The sequence below is a fragment of the Dasypus novemcinctus genome, chromosome 24 (assembly GCF_030445035.2).
Source record: "Dasypus novemcinctus isolate mDasNov1 chromosome 24, mDasNov1.1.hap2, whole genome shotgun sequence".
NCBI classification, from domain to species: domain Eukaryota; kingdom Metazoa; phylum Chordata; class Mammalia; order Cingulata; family Dasypodidae; genus Dasypus; species Dasypus novemcinctus.
The window spans coordinates 52479859-52497659 of NC_080696.1; the positions used below are offsets into that span (position 1 = coordinate 52479859).

Here is a 17801-nt window from a genome sequence, read left to right on the forward strand (position 1 = left end):
CCTCCTCCTCCCTTCACCTGCCCCCCAAACCATTTTTTACTTTTCACTCCTCTTCCCCTTCTCACTCCTTCTTTCCTTTATCTTCTCCTCCTCATCTTCTCTGCTCCTCTCCTGAACACATCTCTTCCTACTGTCTCTCTCCCTTCACTCTTTCTCTTAAACCTTCACCTTCTCCTGCCTCCATCTATCTCTCTTTCTCACTTTGCCTCCATCTCCTCTTTCCCCTCACTTTTACTCTTACCTTTTTGCCTCCCCTCCTCTCTGCCTCATCTCCTTTTTGAATTCCCCTGCTTTTCCTTTCTCGCCTTCCTCTTACTCCCTAATCACCTCTCTCACTGCCTCATCAACTCTTTCCCATTCTTCTTTTTCCTTTTCTTTCCTCTTTTCCTATCATCTCTCTTTCCTCATCTCTCTATACCCCATTATCTCCACTCTTTTCCCCCTCATTTGCTTCTTCCTCACCTTCTGTTACCCCTCACCTCTTCTCGTCCCTATCGCCACCTCGTCATCGTCTCAACCCCTTGCTTTTGTCCCTCACATTCCAGCTGGCTTCTTCTTCCTCTCCGTTACTCTCCTCACCCCCCACCCGCAACCCCTCCCCTCCTCACCCCCCACCCGCAACCCGTCCCCTCCTCACCCCGCCCTCACCCGCAGGCTCCGCCCCGCCGGGGTCACGGGGTCGACGGTCGCGCGGCGGCCGTAGCGGCTGCGCCAGGCACGTGGTCACGTGACGCGCTCCAACATGGCGGCGCCGTGGGGCCGCCGCGTCGCTTCCTGACGGGGCGGCGCGGACGGACGCGACCGGTGCGGGCCGGGACGCCGGGCCCGCTGCCTCGCTCGCCTGCTTGCACGCGCCGCCCGCCCGCGGGGCTGCCAGCCTCCGCCGGGCCGGGGCCATGCAGGAGAGCCAGACCAAGAGCATGTTCGTGTCCCGGGCCCTCGAGAAGATCCTGGCCGACAAGGAGGTGAAGCGGCCCCAGCACTCCCAGCTGCGCAGGGCCTGCCAAGTGGCGCTCGGTGGGTTAGCGGGCCCGGCCCGGCCCCGCGCCGGCCTCCCCCACACCGGCCGTTACCCCACCCGGCCTCCTAGCCCCAGCCTCACCTTGCCCCCAACCCCGAATCCCACCCTCCCGCATCCTCCTCATTATACCCCCAGGAGAAACTGATGCCCGGGCAGCTCACAACTGGCCCAAGGTCACCTAAGCAAGTTGGTGACAGCCAGGACTAGCTCCAGGCTCCCAGTTTAGGACTCTGCCACGACTCCTTCCTGTCCTGTTTCCTGGTTCCTGGCCCTCACCACCCTCAAGTCCTCGGAAACAACAGCCCTTGCCCTGAGTTTTCTCTTTACCTGGGTTCTGCTGGTTGGGTACAGAGCAGGTGGGAAGAACTGCCCAACTGGCTCGCGGACCCCCTTAGGCTTGTTTTGAAAGTGCCCGATTGGAGAAATGTTTTCCTTTCGTTTGGGGATCCCAGAAAGCTTTTTCTTTCAAGAAGGAATGTTATTCACTTCTTCCAAGAAATTGTAGGGTGCAAGAGACCTACTTATTCTGGGCAGTCCACTAAAATGTAGGGTCCATGAGGGCAAAAATATTTGGCTTTTATTCGCTGCTGTATCTCCTGCACCTGAAACACTGTCTGACACATAATATGTGCTCAATAATTTGCTGATTGAATGGACCTGCAGATTATGCAAAGAAGGGGAAAACTCTAATAGCTAGTTAAACTGTTGGTAGTTACAGCCAACATCTATATCCTGTCTTTTAGTTTCATTCAACAAACATTTGTCAGATGCCCACAGTGTGTCAAGCATTGTTGTAGGCACTGGGATACAGTGGGGAAACTAGATAGACAAGAGCTTATACTCTAATGGAGAGAGGAAAAAAAAGTGAGAATTTTGAACATTAATAAATCCTATTGTGACAATAAAAGAAAGATGTGATAAAGTAGTCCTACGGGCTGCTATGGATGGAGTGGTCAGGCAAGTAATTCTTTCTGAGGAAGTGGCATTTGAGCTGAATACTGAAAGTCTACACCCTGTGGAGTTTCAGGAGAAGAGAGTTCTCCCGTGTGAGGGTCAATACATTTGACTAGCGCTGTCTTCAGACTCATTCACCACCCCAATGCCTTCGGTTTGGAGTTTTTTAAAGGATCTACTTTTTCTATCAACTGAGTAAATGGAAAGTTTGATTTTTGTCATAGGTTTCGAGTTAATTGGTACAAAATGTAGAAGTTTGTTCTCTTGGAACCTAGAAAACAGCTTGTGAAATTTTTACTTCTCTGAGAAAAAGGTCCGTTGCTTTATCAGATTCTCAGAAGGGTTTGAGACTCCTTTAGGGGTCAAGAGATATTGATACAGAGGCTCTTGATAACGATAGATTATATTTACATGTATTTAGTATGCATATTGATATATATTGATATCGAGGCTCTCAATAGCATTAGAATCTGGAAACAGTTGCTAGTCTTGTGAAATTCAAGATCAGTTGAAGGAATTTACTGAGATTTAGATTTTTAAAGCTCTTCTATTCATATAATCAAGGCTAACTGTTGGATATTGTTTTACTAACAAGCAGTTTGTTAGTTGGACAGAAACCTGGTATTTTTAACTTTACTTTGAAATCTGCCTGAGCTCTATCCTCCTAATTTATTACTTTAAGAGTATTCTTGTGGATGTTTTTAAATAGTTATTTGGCAGTTTTCATTCCTCCATCAGAAAACTTCTTAACATAAAATCTTCAGCAAATTATATATCACATACATATAATTGTTGGAATCTGTTTATGAAATTGTTTTATGGGTCATAAAGGGCTAAAACATTGAGAGTTTTTTAGATATTTTCAGATCATAACTTTCTCCAGAAATTCATATTTTTTAAAAATCATGAAATGCATGTTCAGTGTTTACTTTAGTAGTGAATTATAATAAATGGGCTACATAGGAAGTAATTTGAGTACAGGTTAAATGAAGCAATTTGACATGGTGACTCATCGTTATCATCAAAATGGGTAATGGAATTGTGCATAGTATTAATTTAAAATGCCCATCCTTTTAAAAAGAATAATTCCATTGCTGATAAATGGAAATGACTGTTTTTGTTTATAAACAGTAAAAAACATAGCGAAATACCTGATGATTTGCACTCTGCATCTCAAAACAGTCTTGTGTCTAGTAGTTCCATTTAAGTAGGGAAGGCTTGAAAAATACTTGAAATGAGCCTGTGTATAAGAAGCTTTGTAGTTGGCCAGCATTTTAGAGATTATCATGTGTAAATTATCGTTGATTTTGATAAGAGGAACAGTAAATGACAGTTCAATGTTGAAACGTGCCTGCATGATAGAGAGCGCTTTGAGGAAACAGCTTCTGTGATCTGATTTTACCAATTTTGTGTTGGGGAAGGGATAAGGGGTACAGGAGCAGTATAGTATAGAGGCGAGGAGCATGTACTCAGGTCTCAAGACTGCTTGGGTTCAAATCCTCTGACTTCCACTTGCTAACCTTTGTAATTCTGGACCTGTTACTTCATCTCATACCTTCCTCGTAGGGTTATTATAAAGATTACGTTAGTTGACGTGTGTGTAGCAGGTGTACCGTAAAGGGTTGCTGTTATTATCATATGTTATTTTAAGCTGGGACAAATCACCAAAACTATAAACACTCTGGTTTGATGTTCTTAACCTTGGTTCGGGACTGACTTATTGCTGTATTTGGTTTGTAGATGGAATGAATAAGAATGTAGTAACTAAAGGACAGTGTTTAATTCACTAAACTCATTGAAGACTGGGTTATCCCTTGAAAAAGCAGAGTTGATCAGGATGTAACATGATTCATCTGTACTAAATGCTAAATGCCAAGGGCATAGATCGGGACTGCCCAATTCAGATATCTGTCCTTCCACTCTTTCTCTGATGGAATCAAGAGAGCCCACAAGAAGAAAAAAAAAAAAAAGAGCCCACAAGAGAATTCCTCACCCAAGGACACTGATGCTCTTTACATTGTAATGAAGCTTTGATACAGATTGATAATTCTGAACCTTTCAGCCCTCTTTCATAATCACATTCTTAAAACCTCCCTGTTATAAAGATGTTTTATTTAAGAGCCATTTTCTCCTGTGAGCTCTCTCTCAATTTCTGTTCTTAAACTCCATGACTTTAGAGATTATCTTGTGATAATCTTAAGTGTTTAAAGTGTTTTTAAATCAGGTGTGGAAAAATTTGTCTACTACAATCTGTAAAACTTAACTGAATTGTTCTAACAATACTCTTATGTTATGTACATGATAAAAGATGCAGAATCTCATTTAATAATTTAATATGCACGAAGTGCTAAGTAAGGGCTAAGTGCTTTGTAATTGCTAGCTGTCTTAGTCATTCTTGAGAAAATATAAAATCTGCCAAGTACTAAGTATTTCTGTGTCCCAGGCACAGTGTTGCATGCTTTACATGCAGTAATCATCTCTCTATTATTATCTGCATTGAGGCCCAGGGAAGTTAATTTGGCCAGTGTAATCTACTGGTAAGTGATGGAGTCAGGATGTGAACACAGGCAGTGTGTCTCCGGAGCCCCAATCTTAACTGTTATCACCATGCTTCATTGCCTCTGCATATGAAAGTTCAAATATTGTGTGCAAAATGCTGTGGGGTCTTTAAAACAGTCATTATACTTCATTGAAATCAGATGATTTTCAATAAATAAAGCATTTAGTAAGTAAGGAGACCACATTTCTCTAGCTGAATTTTGAGACATAGCTGAAAGCCTCTGGTTAAAAAAAATCACAGCTTTTTTCTGCAGCTTTTACTGCATATGCCCTTAATTTACTATAAGCTATAGACTAATGGGAATTTAAAAATGAAGGTAAAGAGCTGGTTTCAGATAAGCTTCATTTGAGTTATTAAGTTTTTCTGATTTATGATATTTCTCTTCATCAGCAGTAAACTCATTAAGTCTGTAGTCATGACATGTAATTGATGCCTGTATTTGGCTATAGCAAGCAATGGGAAACCAAGGCTTAGAGAACATCTTGCCCACAGCACACAGCCAGGTGGGGAAACAGCTACAATGAATGCTGACATATAGATTATAAAATCCATTTTTAGATTTGCTACTTTAACTGTTTTTATGGAAGTTGGAGACTCATGGGTCATCAATGATTTTAGCTTGCGCTGTTTCGTGATGAAGGCGCAAAGCCAGATTGGGGTGGGTTGAGGATGAGTGGGAGGTGAGGAAATAAGACAGTGAGCATAGACAACTCTTTCCCAAAGTTGGGCTGTGATGAGAAGGGGAGGGGTAGAGGTGAATCATGGGAATTTTGTTTTGTTTTGTTTTAAAGGCAGAAGAGACTCGAACTTGTTTAAATGTCACTGGGAAGGGATCCAGTTGAGGGAGTTTTCATAAAGCTCAATTGTAATTAATGTATATCAGTTTATGTGCATGCATAATAAATGGGTAAATTGCTTTTTCATGTATATACTGATGTTATTGTTACTGTTACTATTCTTCTAATTTTGATGTGTTCAAAAAAACTCTTCTAACCGTTGTGAAGAATCTAAGTGTGAAATTTGAAAAATATAATACTAAAGTGTCATAGTACATAAGTAAGGCTTTAAATTAAAATAGAATAAAAACCTTTAATCATAGCGAATTCTGGTGTGTTTGATAGATATTTTGTTTACTAGTGCTATAGATTATAAAGTTCTGAGATTTAACAGGACTTGAGACCCTGGCAGATTACTTTTCACTGGAGTTTTATAATGATTCTTCTGGAGGAGATCATCTATCTAGAAGCAACATCTAAAAATTGGTTTGTCATAGATTATTAAAAAGTGTTTAATTACTGGATTGGGGGAAAATTCATCAAGAGCTGAGTTTGAAGCTTTGGCTTTGCTTTGCTATTGATAGTTGTGTGAGCTGGGTTAATAAATAGCTTCTTTGAGCCTCAGTTTCCTGAGATGATAAAGGTGATAATACCTATGTCACAGACTCATTGTAAAGGTTAAGTAACCTAATGCATTTAAGTAACCTAACTGACAGCTAACAGGTGACCTGCTGAAATGCAGAGGCATTATTACTATCAGTATTTAAAACAGAAGGGGTTTTTAATCTTTTTTGTTCAATGGACCCCTTTGCCAGTCAGGTGAAAACCACAGACCCTTACTAAGTCCACACTATACCATGTATTGTTTAATAAATATATCACACCCATACGAGTATGTCCCCACAAGAACGATGTTTTTGTTTGTTTGTTTGTTTTAATTTTAATTCAAGCTCATGGCCCCTTGGTAAGAATCCCTGATTTGAAAGAAAAGTAATTGAATGATTGCTTTTCTCTGCCTCCTCTGTTAGTTGGTTTATGGACCTTTTGCCAAGTCTCCAAAACCATAAAATTTCAACACTGGATGAATTTAGAGCTCTGCCCTGTACTTATAAATCTCAGGGGAGACTCTGAAAGCAGTGTTGGGGAAAACAGTAAGGCCATTCTTTATGGAAAAGCGCAAACCTGTGAAAACGTGTACTTAATCAGCAAGTACATGGAGTCTCCTATATAAATAGCACAGAACCTTGTTTAGTTGTCACCATTTTCACCAGATTTAGGAAGCTTGCCAGGAAAATACTTGACTTTCTTTCCAGCAAGATTATCTTAGAAAATAGTTTTTACATTTGCTATTTCATTCCTGGAGTCTTCCTGCAAGAAGCTTCTTTTGGTTTACTGTCTTGGTTGCAAATAAGTCTTTCAGCTCAGCTATTTTCTTAGGTATTAAAGATTTATAGGGAGACCAGCCTTCCTGTGCTAGGATATAAAATTCTTAAATTTTCCCTCAGTCTTAGGGAGTGGTCATTTCATCTTTGTTATTCTGTATGTGGTCCTTTTGACTATTGACTAAACCAAGCTACTGATGTGTGCTTAGTAGATAGTTATTTGAGTGTCACGCCTGGTACTCTAATGCAAGAGGAACAAAACAGAGAGCCTGTTCTGATGGAGTTTACAGTTTAATGGGGGAGATGGACATTGTTCAAATGATCATGGCTTTTTGTTCACAATGACAACCTCAGAAGTCCTGTGAAAGAGAGAAGCCTGGTCCTGCATGGGAAAGGCATTTAACAAAGAGATGGTAAGCCTGCCCTGAGGAAGTGATTCTTGTGATCAGAATAATGAATACTAATTAAATAGGTTGAGGTGGGAGGCATTTCCATAAGAGGGAACAAAGGGCATGTGCGAAGGCCCTGTGGCAGAGTGAAGCACAGGCTGTTAAGGAAACTGAAAATGGCCACTGTATGTTGGAGCATGGTGAATGAGGGGGGAAGAGTGTTTGGGGAGAGTGGTGGGAGAGGTAGGCCAGAGTTCCACCACGTAGGACCTTGGAGGTCGTGGTAAGGAATTTGATCTTTAGTTTAAAAGCAGTGGGTCAATACTGATAAGCTTTAAACAGAGAAAAGAGTGATAGAATTAACAGCATTGTGTTTTTGGAAGATCACTTGGAGCAGTGTTCAGAACATCTTGGAGGAAGAACAGAGGGGTTGCCAAGGGACCAATGAGGAGGCTGTTACCATCATCCAAGTGAAAGATGTTGGTAGCCTGCACTAAGCGGATAGCAATAGAAATAGAGAAAAGTGTGTATATTCCCTGCTTGTTTAGAAGGTGAAGCTAGCAAAACCTGATGATGGGTTAGGTAAGAGTGTGAGAAAGACAGGATTAAGGCTGACTTAACTAGATGGATGGTGGGGCTGTTCTTTAGATGGGAGTACAGGAAGGGGGCTGTATTGGGGCAGGGGCAGTTAATCATGAGTTGGGTTTTAGATATGTTGCGTTTGACTTGCCTTTAAGCATCCAACTGGACGTGTGGGGTAGGAACTGGGTATGTGAGCCTGGTGTCCAGAAAAGAGGTCATACTGGAGCGAGAAATTTGGGAGACATCAGAGTCTAGGAGGTAATCGAAGTTGTCGATGAGGATTTGATGGTCTAGTGAGAGAGTAGACAGAGAGGGACAGATGGAGAAGTGGGGAGCACTGGGCCTGAGGGACCCAGCCTCCCCTGGCTGGGCAGAGAAGGCCAAGCCTCTAAAGGAAATAGAGAAGAGGTAGAACAAGAGGCAGAGGGCAGATGAGGAAAATGTGTAGTTAGGAAGCCAGAAGTAGAGAAAGTTTCAAGAAGGGTGAAGCCAGTAAGGCCAAATGCTGCCAGGAGGTTAAATCAGATGAAGACAAAAAAATGCCCATCATTGGTGACCTTAGCTTCTGCCATTTTTTCAGCATGATGAAGGCGAAAGCCAGATTGGGGCGGGTTTAGGATGAGTGAGAATTGAGGAGATAGACAGTGAGTATAGACAACTCTGCCAAAGTTGGGCTGTGATGTGAAGGGGAAAGAGGAGATGTGAATCATGAGAGTGTTTTGTTTCTTTTTTTTAAAGGTAGAAGAGACTTGAGCTTATTTAAATATCATTGAGAAGGGAGCCAGTTGAAATAACTAATACAAGAAAGAGAAAGGACAGTTTATTCATTCATTCAACAAATATTTTATTGAGTGCCTACTCTGTGCCAGGCGCTGTTCTAGGTGCTGGGAATTCAGCAGTGACAAGAACAGACAAAAGCATCTCTGTGATAGCATATATATTCTACTGGGAAAGACAATGAACTAGAAATATGTCAAGGCTGAAAAATGCTGTGGAGAAAATTTTTTTAAATAAACAGAATAAAGTTTAAAAAAATAAAGCAAATAAGGAGATACACGGTGACTAGGAGGGGCAGGAGTGGCACTTTTAGGTGGTGAGTGAAGGCCTCTGAGGAGGTGACATTTGAGCCTCATCCTGAAGAAAGTGAGGAGTGAGCCACGCGGATATCTGGGCGGGGGGGACGATGACGACAACGACGACGACGTTCTAGGCTGCAGCATTATCAAGTGCAGAGGCTCTCAAACAAGAGCATGTTAGATGTGTTTGAGAACAAGTAGACCAGGGAGGCAGGGTGGAAGAAGGTAAGCTTCAACGGGTAGCAGGGGGCCAGGAGGAGGCTTGGAGGCCAGGGTCAAGATTTTAGAATTTACTCCTGTTGGAGAGTTTTGCACAAAGGAGTGTTGTAATACGATTTACCTTTAAAATGAATTCTTTTGGTTGTTTGAAAAGATGTTGGGTGGGAGGGAGCAGAAGCAGAAAGACAAGTTAAGAAGTTGTTGCTGTTGTCCAGGGGGTAGATGGTGGTGTCTTTGGACCAGGGTGGTGGTGGTGAAAGTGGTGAGAAATGGTCAGATTCTAGATTCTAGATGTTATGATAGCCTGAAGTTCCCGAGAAGGCAGTTGAGCATGGGAGATATCAGCGGTAAAAGAATTGGATACCAACTCTCTTTTAATAGACGAGAGCAGAGGGCTGGTACAGAAGTAGGTAAGTTTGTAGATTTTCTAACAGGAAGTTGAGGGAGTCTCCTGGTGGTAACTTCTAATTTCTAAGTGAAGTGGGAGGTACCTGATCGGTTGTGAGTAGAGAGAAAGGTGGCATAATGGTGGTGACTAGGCGGGAGAGATAGGGTATTTGAGGAGAGTAGAGAAATGTGTAATTGTCATCACTCAGAGAAGATAGGGTTAACTGGCAGTGTTAAGGTTCCTTTTGTGGTTGGTAATTACGACTTTATGGACCTACTGCCCTGTTGTCAGAGGTCTGGTTAGGTGAAGACAGGTCTGAAAGGCATGGCGGTATAATCTAAGTTTGGGATTTTGCCAGAAGGTAGGGCTAAAGGTCAGAAAGAGTCAAATTTATTGTTTGCTTGTCATTCTGATAATCCAGGGAACAGGGTTCATCCTGGGTAATGAAGAAAGGAGAAAGCTGACATGTTGGTCAATAGTAGAAGGTTCCACAGACTAAAGGTTCTAACAGGTCAAAGAAAGATCCTCCTGGGAGCAGTTGAACAGGTCAACTGGAAGGAATGGAGGTTGTGGGCAGAGAACAGGAGAGCAGTTCCAGATGGGAACAATATTCAGATGGTGACCTGCCACACCAGGCCAGCTTGGAGTGGAGGAGGAAGTCATTGGAAGGGGAGTTGAATGAAGTGAGGGCCAGTGTTGGTTTGCGTGGTAGGAAGGGATGTGGAAGATCAGATGTTTAAGGAGAGTTGAAGGTTTGAAAGGTATTGTGGAACTTTGGGGGAGTTGATCAGTAATAGGATTGTGGGACAGTGTTGGGTTTGAAGTTGGTGATGATCTTTGTTGGACTCACCTTGGGTGTGGAGGGGAGAATGGGAGTCTGTGCCAAAGTTGCAAATGAATGAGGAGGCGTGACCCAAGAGGTTTGTAGGTGACAGCAACAGCCAGATAGGATTTCATGGGAAGTGTGGCTTTTCAGCTGTAGCTACTCCACCCCACTCAGTCTCGGCTCCTTTCCAGCTTACTCATTTATTGCTGCTAATTGCCCAGTTGACATTTGAGACAGCAGTTCCCTGCCATGTGCTCTTCTTCCTTCCCCCAGCCTCCTTCCTCTTCTTGACTGGCGCAACTTGCAGGCTCTGGAGCAGACCGTCTCGGTATGAATCTTGATGTAGTGGACAAGTGACAACCTCGGTGCTTAGAGTGCTTACTTGTATAAGGTGGATAATAAGAGTGTTACTGCCTCCCAGGATTCTGAATGAGCACCTGCCCCCCAATAAGCAATCAGAAAACGTCAGCTTGTTTTACTATTATTAGTTAATGTGTTCCACTCGTTTACTTCCTTCCCTTGGCTTTGCTGGTCTCTACCAAAGGCACTGGAGATTGTGAAATATTGCTGACTCCCATTTTAAGAAAAAAGCAACTATAATCAACGAAGGAGATTGCCTGCAGCAATAAGATAAGTCTCATCTAATCAGTTGAAGGCCTTTTAAGGAGAATTGATGATTTCAGTAGTCAAAAAGAAGAATTTCCATCTCTACTTCATCCAGCCCACTTCTCCTGGGGATTTCACTGAAACCTTCATCCAAGTTCCCAACTTGTAGCCTGCCCTATTGAATCAGACTTGCCCATCCCGTGGTCATGAGCCAATTCCTATAATAAATCTCTTAATGTTTACACACATTAAGAAAAAAAAAAAAGGGCAGAAAAGAGCAAGAAAACTGACATTGACCACCTGCTGTGGGCTGGGCACTGCCTTAGTTATTGATCTGACAGTACATGTCTTGTGCGGTTGTCAAGAGATTTGCCTAGTTATGGTCTCTGGAGCATATGGGGCTGCTTTTTGTCATCTTCATTTTTTAAAGTTCAAGATTCACGGAGGTGTTTGGCATCATACAGCTACTAGATGTCCATGCCAGGGCTTGGATCCACTTCTGAGTCTCAGATTTCTTTCCACCACACCAGGCTGTGCTGGCTGAGAGGGCCCCCCACCACATATGCTTTTTCCTATTCCTTTTTTCCCTTTTTAATGAAAAAAAAAATTTGAATTATCCAAATGTACCCAGAACCCAACTGTGAGGTCACACTATGTGCAACTGCTAATCTTGCCCATTTCCAACCTAGGGCTGCCATGATAAGTACCACAGAATGAGTGGATTCAAACAACAGAAATTTATTGGCTCACAGTTCTGGAGTTTAGAAGTCCGAAATCAGTTTGGACAGGATTATGCTTCCTCTCATGTCTGTAGGGTTCTGTTGGTAACTTGCTGGCAATCCGTGGCATCACTCCTTCTCTGCCGATATCACATGGCTGTCTTTATTTCTATCCTTGTGACACTGGTCACATTGGATTAGATAAGGTTAATCAGGTTTAGCTTCATCTTAACCAATAACATTGTCAGAGAGCCTATTTCCAAATAGGACTTGTGCATATCTTTTGGAGGGACACAGTTCAGTCCAGAATAGGCGCTTTACTGTTCAGACAGCTCCTTGCCTCCACTGTGCTTTGAGCCACCTTGTCACTCACCTGGATCATCAGTAGTAGCCTCCTTCTGGTTTCCCTGCCTCTGCCCTGGCCACCTGCCTCTTTATATGCAAAACTGCAGCCAAAGTGAGGGTCAGATCATGCCACTCCAGAGGCTTCCTGACCCTTTCAGAACAAAAGACAAAAGTTGGAGCCCTTGGAAAGGCCTATGTCATCAGAATCCTTTACTGCGCCTGATGGAGAGGATTTTATAAGATTTTTCCCTCCACAGCTAAAGTGTTGTTTTGTTTTTTTCCTCAATAGGTAATACATACACGTGATACAAAAACTCGAACAAAATGCTATTTTAACAGTTAGGACTAGGTTTGGCTGCATGCCATAGGAAAATCTAAAATAATTACATCTGTGTTAGTCAGCCAAAAGGTTGCTGATGTGAAGTACCAGAAATCTGTTGGTTTTTATGAAGAGTATTTATTTGGGGTAGAAGCTTAAAATTACAAGGCCCTAAAAGAGTCCAACTCAGAGTACCATAAGAAGTACTTTCCCGCCAAATGTCTTTTTGCCACATGTTGAAGCAAGATGCCACAGGTTGAAGCAACCTGCAAGGGTTCAGCCTTCCCCTTTCCTCTTAAGGCTCCGTGGGACCAGCTTCTTCTGATCTCACCTGTAGGCTGGAGGATTCATTTCTTTCTGTACTCAGCTGCTCTGGTCTCTTCACAAGGTCAGCTGTAAACTATCAGGTGATTGACTCATCTCTCTTGCCAGGGCTGCAGGATCAAAGCTGACAACGTTCTCTCCTCTTCTATGTCTATGGAGCTCTCTTTTCTTCTGTATTCTTTGTGTCTATTTATATAGCCTGCCAAGTGGGCCAGGACTTAGCCTTGCATGCCCTAATGATGTGGATTTAATCAAAGCCTCAATCTTGATTTAATCAAGTAAACAAGGCCTTTGAATTTAACTCAATCAAAGGGTATCATGCCTAGAGGAACAGACCAGTTTACAAACATAATATCTCTTTTTGGAGTTCAAAAATAATAATAATAATAATAAACTGTCATCTTAAACATTAAAGGTTCTAGTGTCTTATATAAAGAAGAAGAAAAAAACCTGAGACTTAAGCATTCCAGAACTGGGATGGTAGCGCTTTAAGTCATCAGCTCCTTCCAGCCCTTTGCTTTACCTCTCCTGGAGTATAGCCCTTGTCCTCATTGTTGAAGATGGCTTTTAGAGCACTAGCCATCACATCTGCATTCCAGGCAGCAAGGTGAAGAAGGGAACAAAGAAGAAGAAGGCAAAGAGCACATTCTAACATCCCTGTAAATCTGTTTATATAAAGCAGTTTCCTTGAAACCACACAACACACTTGCATATATTTTTGTTTAGTCTTGTGGCCACATCTAGCTGCAAGGGAGGCTGGTAAAATATCTTTATTCTGAACAGCAAAGAGCTCAGCTGAAAATGGGGGGTTTTAGTATTAAAGAGGCAGAGATGAACAGATATTGGAGTGGCTAATTAGCTGCCTCTTTACCAGTTTATAGTGAAAATTAATCTTAACCTCCTTCCCCAGGCAGTCACTCTTAACCTTTCCTGAGTGTCTGGAACAAGGGTTCTTTGTCCTAATGTCCATGCCTCCACTTATCTGTCATGTCATTTGATTCTCAAAAGAACTCTATGAAATGGGCAGGACAGGTATCATGACCCCTTTTTACAGATGAGGAAACCAAAGCTCAGAGAAGTGAACTGCCTTTACCTAGAATTACATAGTGAAGAACAGAGCTGAGCCTTCTGTTGAGGGAATACAGGGTATGCAGCATATCTCAAATGTGGGACACATGAATGATGAATGACATTAGGCAGCCAGTGCTGAGCATGTTATTCCCTTATTTTAGGACTTTAAGGAGAAAGTCTCAGTTTGGTGCTAATGTGTCTTTAACTCTGATCACACTTATGAATGGATCTTTTAAACAAAGAACAACTCTCAGGCTCCAACATTTGGTGGGTGAAAATATCTTACTAAAATTTAATAACATTTTTTTTGCTTCATTGTGCTTGTTTTTATAGTTTCCTTCTATTCAGGTTTTCATATTCTTTGTGCTCACTCAGTGCCTTCTTAATGTCCTTTATCTCTTTAGCCATATTGTCTTTCAGCTCATTAGTTTGATTTTGGAGATTTGTTTGAACCTCGTTGATTAGTTGTCTCAAATCCTGTGTCTCATCTAGGGCTTTCATATATTCCTTTGCTTGGGCCATTTCTCCCATTTTCTTAGTATGGCTTGTAATTTTTTGGTGATGTCTAGACATCTGATTAGGGTGGTGAATTTATTCTAATGCTCAGTTTCTCTCTCTCTCTCGTAGGGAGTTAGAGGTGGGAAGCTGTGTGTTACTGCTGCTCTGATTCTTGGTTCAGCTTGTTCTAGGTCTTTAGGATTGTCCCTGTTTGTTCCTCAAATCTGGGCCCTGGCTCCAGTAATGGGTTGCAGACCTGCTTCCAAGGCCTTGGAGAAGGAGGCTATAAAGGCTGAAGAAAGCCTTTCATTTGTTTCCTCACATGCACTTCCTTGGTCAGCCAGCAAATGGTGCTCATCGCCAGCCCGCTCAGTGAAAGCCTGGCCTACTGTGTTTCCTGCAACTCTGACAGCAACATTGCGATAGAGGATAGAGCCTTGAGGCTGTTCAGAGACTCACAATTCAAACTTTCACAGAGGCTTCCCTCCAACCTTTGCTGGTAGCCCCCTCCCTTTTCCTGGGTAGGAAATAATACCATTCCCTTCTGTGTCCTCAACAACCAGTGCAGGTCTGTAGGGAGCATGATTGAGATGATTGAGAGGGTCTTATCTCTTAAGTCCTGTGCCGACAACCAGTGCAAACAATGGCATTGCCCCATCCAGCCTGGAGGAGCTCCTGAGACCCAGCAGATCAAATTTCTTGGCCAAAAGCTGGATCAGCCTTTGGCTGCATCCTTTCTCTCCTGTTTCCTGGGGAGGGGGGTCCCTGGCTCCCTCTGTCCATAGCTGCTGGCCCAAGGAGAATTCAAAATTGTCTGCTCATGGGGTGGGGGAAGGGTGCTGGCAGCTGCAACTGCAGCTGCAGCTGCAGCTTTTACTCATGTACTTTCCATAGAGATTCTTTTCCGGGTCCGCTCTCTTCTGGGTGTTGTCCAGCCTTCCTCTGGTGTCCTAAACTCTGGAACATTTTTTTCCCCAGGCTGTTTCTACCTGTCCTCTAGCTATTTTTCTGGGAGAGAAGTGAGTCCTGTCTCTCTCTGATCCACCATCTTCCCAGAAGGCCTAGTTTCCTTCTGTTATGGCAAATGATCCTGATTACCTTGTCTTTGATAGTGATGTAAATTTCACTTTAAAATAAATGTATCTAAGTTAAAAAGTGAATTTATTCAAAGAAAAATATTAAGCAAAGTTATGTGTGGGTTTAAATGCAGATCCCACCACTTCCCAGCCGTGTGACATTGAATAAGATAAATACTTGGTTGCTTTGAGCCTCACTTTTCTGTAAAATGAGGATAATTTATCTCACCTCATAGATTTGTTGTGGGATTACATGAGATAAAAAATGACAGGCACTGAACACCCTATCACCTAGTTAAGCATTCAGTACTATGTTTTTTTTTTAAGATTTATCCCCCTCTGCCCCCCATCGTCTGTTCTGTGTCCGCTTGTATTCTCATCAAGTAGCAGTGGAGATCTGTGTCTCTTTTAGTTGCATCATCTTGCTGCATCAGCTCTCCGTGTGTGTGGCACCACTCCTGGGCGGGCTATGGTTTCACACTGGGTGGCTCTCCTTGTGCAGGGGACACCCTTGCGCAGGGGGCACCCTTAAGCAGGGCATCCCTATGTGGACCGACACTCCTTGTGCGCAGTAGCACTGTGCGTGGGCCAGCTCACCACATGGGCCAGGAGGCCCTGGGTATTGAACCCTTGAACCTCCTATATGGTAGGCGGACGCTGTATCTGTTGAGCCATATCCGCTTCCCAATACTATGTTTTTACATTTTTATTATTATCTGTCTTTATTTTTTTAATGTTACATTAAAAAAATATGAGGTCCCCATATACCCCCCCCTTTATTATTATTATTAATCTTTTGTCACAACATCTCCTGGCTGTCTGGAGCAGGGAAAGTAGATGGATTGTGGGGTAAATTGAAAGAAATGCCACATCTAAGGCTCCTGCCCCTACCCCAGTGGTTCTCAACCACACACGATGTTGCCCACCAAGGGATATTTAGCAGTGTATGGAAACACTTTTTTAATACCATGAGGGAGCAGGGACTTGTCACTAACATCCAATGGGTAGAGGCCAAGGATGCTGCTAAACAGCCTATCATGGGCAGCCCCCACCACAACAAAGAATTATCTAGTCCAAATGTCAGAAGTGATGAAGCTGAGAAACTCTGCCCTGGTTGAAGTCCCTGTCCCTGCACCGATGCTTGTTCCTCATCAACAGCTGGTTCCTTTTTTTTTTTTTTTTAAGATTTATTTTATTTATTTCTTGCGTCTTCTAGCTGCGTCAGCTCTCCGTGCATATAGCTCCACTCCTGGGCGGGCTGTGCCTTTTTTGTGCGGGGTGGCTCTCCTTGTGGGGTGCACTCCTTGCACGTAGGGCATCCCTATACGGGGGACACCCCTGCATTGTGCACAGCAGCACTCTGCGTGGGCCAGCTCACCACGCAGGTCAGGAGGCCCTGGGTATAGGACCCTGGACCTTCCATATGGTAGGCGGACGCTCTATCAGTTGAGCCACAACCGCTTCCCAACAGCTCGTTCTTGAACCAGCTCATTATTTCCAAAAAGAAACTTGAATTTGGAATCCAAAAGATCTGTCTGATTTCCTCATCCAGCAAACAGGGATGCTGAAGTCTGCCTTGCTTATAGTCAGTCCATTTCCTGATGGTTGAGCCACTTGGTCACTTTGCTGGCCTAGGCTGTCCCTGCTGATTGTTTCTTCCCCAGGTAGCCCCTGGGGCATCAACGCCACCATCTAGGACATGCCAGGAGTACACGGATATAGGTGCAGTTTCCATGGAGACAAGGATGTTCATATTTTTTTCCTTCAACGAAGAGTAAATTACAAAGTACAGCAATTCCTAATTCTTAAGGGAATGTTTAAATGTAAATTAAGAAAACTAAAGAAAAACTGAAAACAGGGATGTAGTTTCTTGGACTTCTGTAGTTGATCTCCCCTGTAGCAGGTTTCCTCTTTCCTGTTCCCATTAGAGGGCCACACTTTGTAGTCACTGTGCCCTGTCATGTTCCTCTGCTGCTACTGTAGCAAGTTACACTGGTCCTTGCTGGTTCTCATTTGAACACTGGGGTATACCATTGCAGAAGTCATGCTACAGTGGGAGACTCCAGAGCCGAGGCTGTGAAGTAGCCTCCCCAAGGCAAGATCAGGCTCAGAGTAGTGAAACACCAGAATTTAACCATGGGTGCAGCGTGTGGTTTTTATTAGTGATAGCAAAACCATACATTTCTCTTGTTCTGCATTTATAGTTGACAGGGTAGTTCCACATGCATACTTGAGAAGCAGGATATCTGAGAGGTTATGAACACAGACTCTGGAGCTAGACTTTTTGGGTTCTAAACCCAGCTCCTTCACCAGCAGCTTGTGATCTTAGGGAAGGGACTCGACTTGTCCCGACTTTGTTTCTTCATACATAAAATTCGGCAGAGTTTGGCCTTGAACCCAAGTTGTCTGGCTCCTTAGTTCATTACTCTTTGGCTGAGCAACATTTAACTTATATAAAACTTGGGTGTTTTGTCCTCATAATGCTGCTCATCCCCCTCAGGTGCTGTTCTGCAGCCAGTGGAGAACTTTCTCCTCGGTTCTTCCCTATCATTTAAAGCAAAGGTTGCAAACTGATGGTTCCAGGGCCAAGGTGGCCTGCTAAGCAGATTTATTAGGGTCACGATGTTTTAAATAATAGTTGAATTGTAATTGGAGCTTTTACTTAAAATG

At 43.1% G+C, this 17801-nt stretch overlaps 1 protein-coding gene across 1 annotated transcript in view; it reads left to right on the forward strand.

The window, feature by feature from the left end:
* Window positions 1-684: 684 nt before the first annotated feature.
* Window positions 685-17801, forward strand: part of ARFGEF2 (ARF guanine nucleotide exchange factor 2) — a 135486-nt gene continuing 118369 nt past the window's right edge. The window contains exon 1 of the mRNA XM_058287202.2: window positions 685-1017. Coding sequence (XP_058143185.1) covers window positions 897-1017 — 121 coding nt within the window. The 5' untranslated portion in view covers window positions 685-896. The remainder of the gene's footprint in view (window positions 1018-17801) is intronic.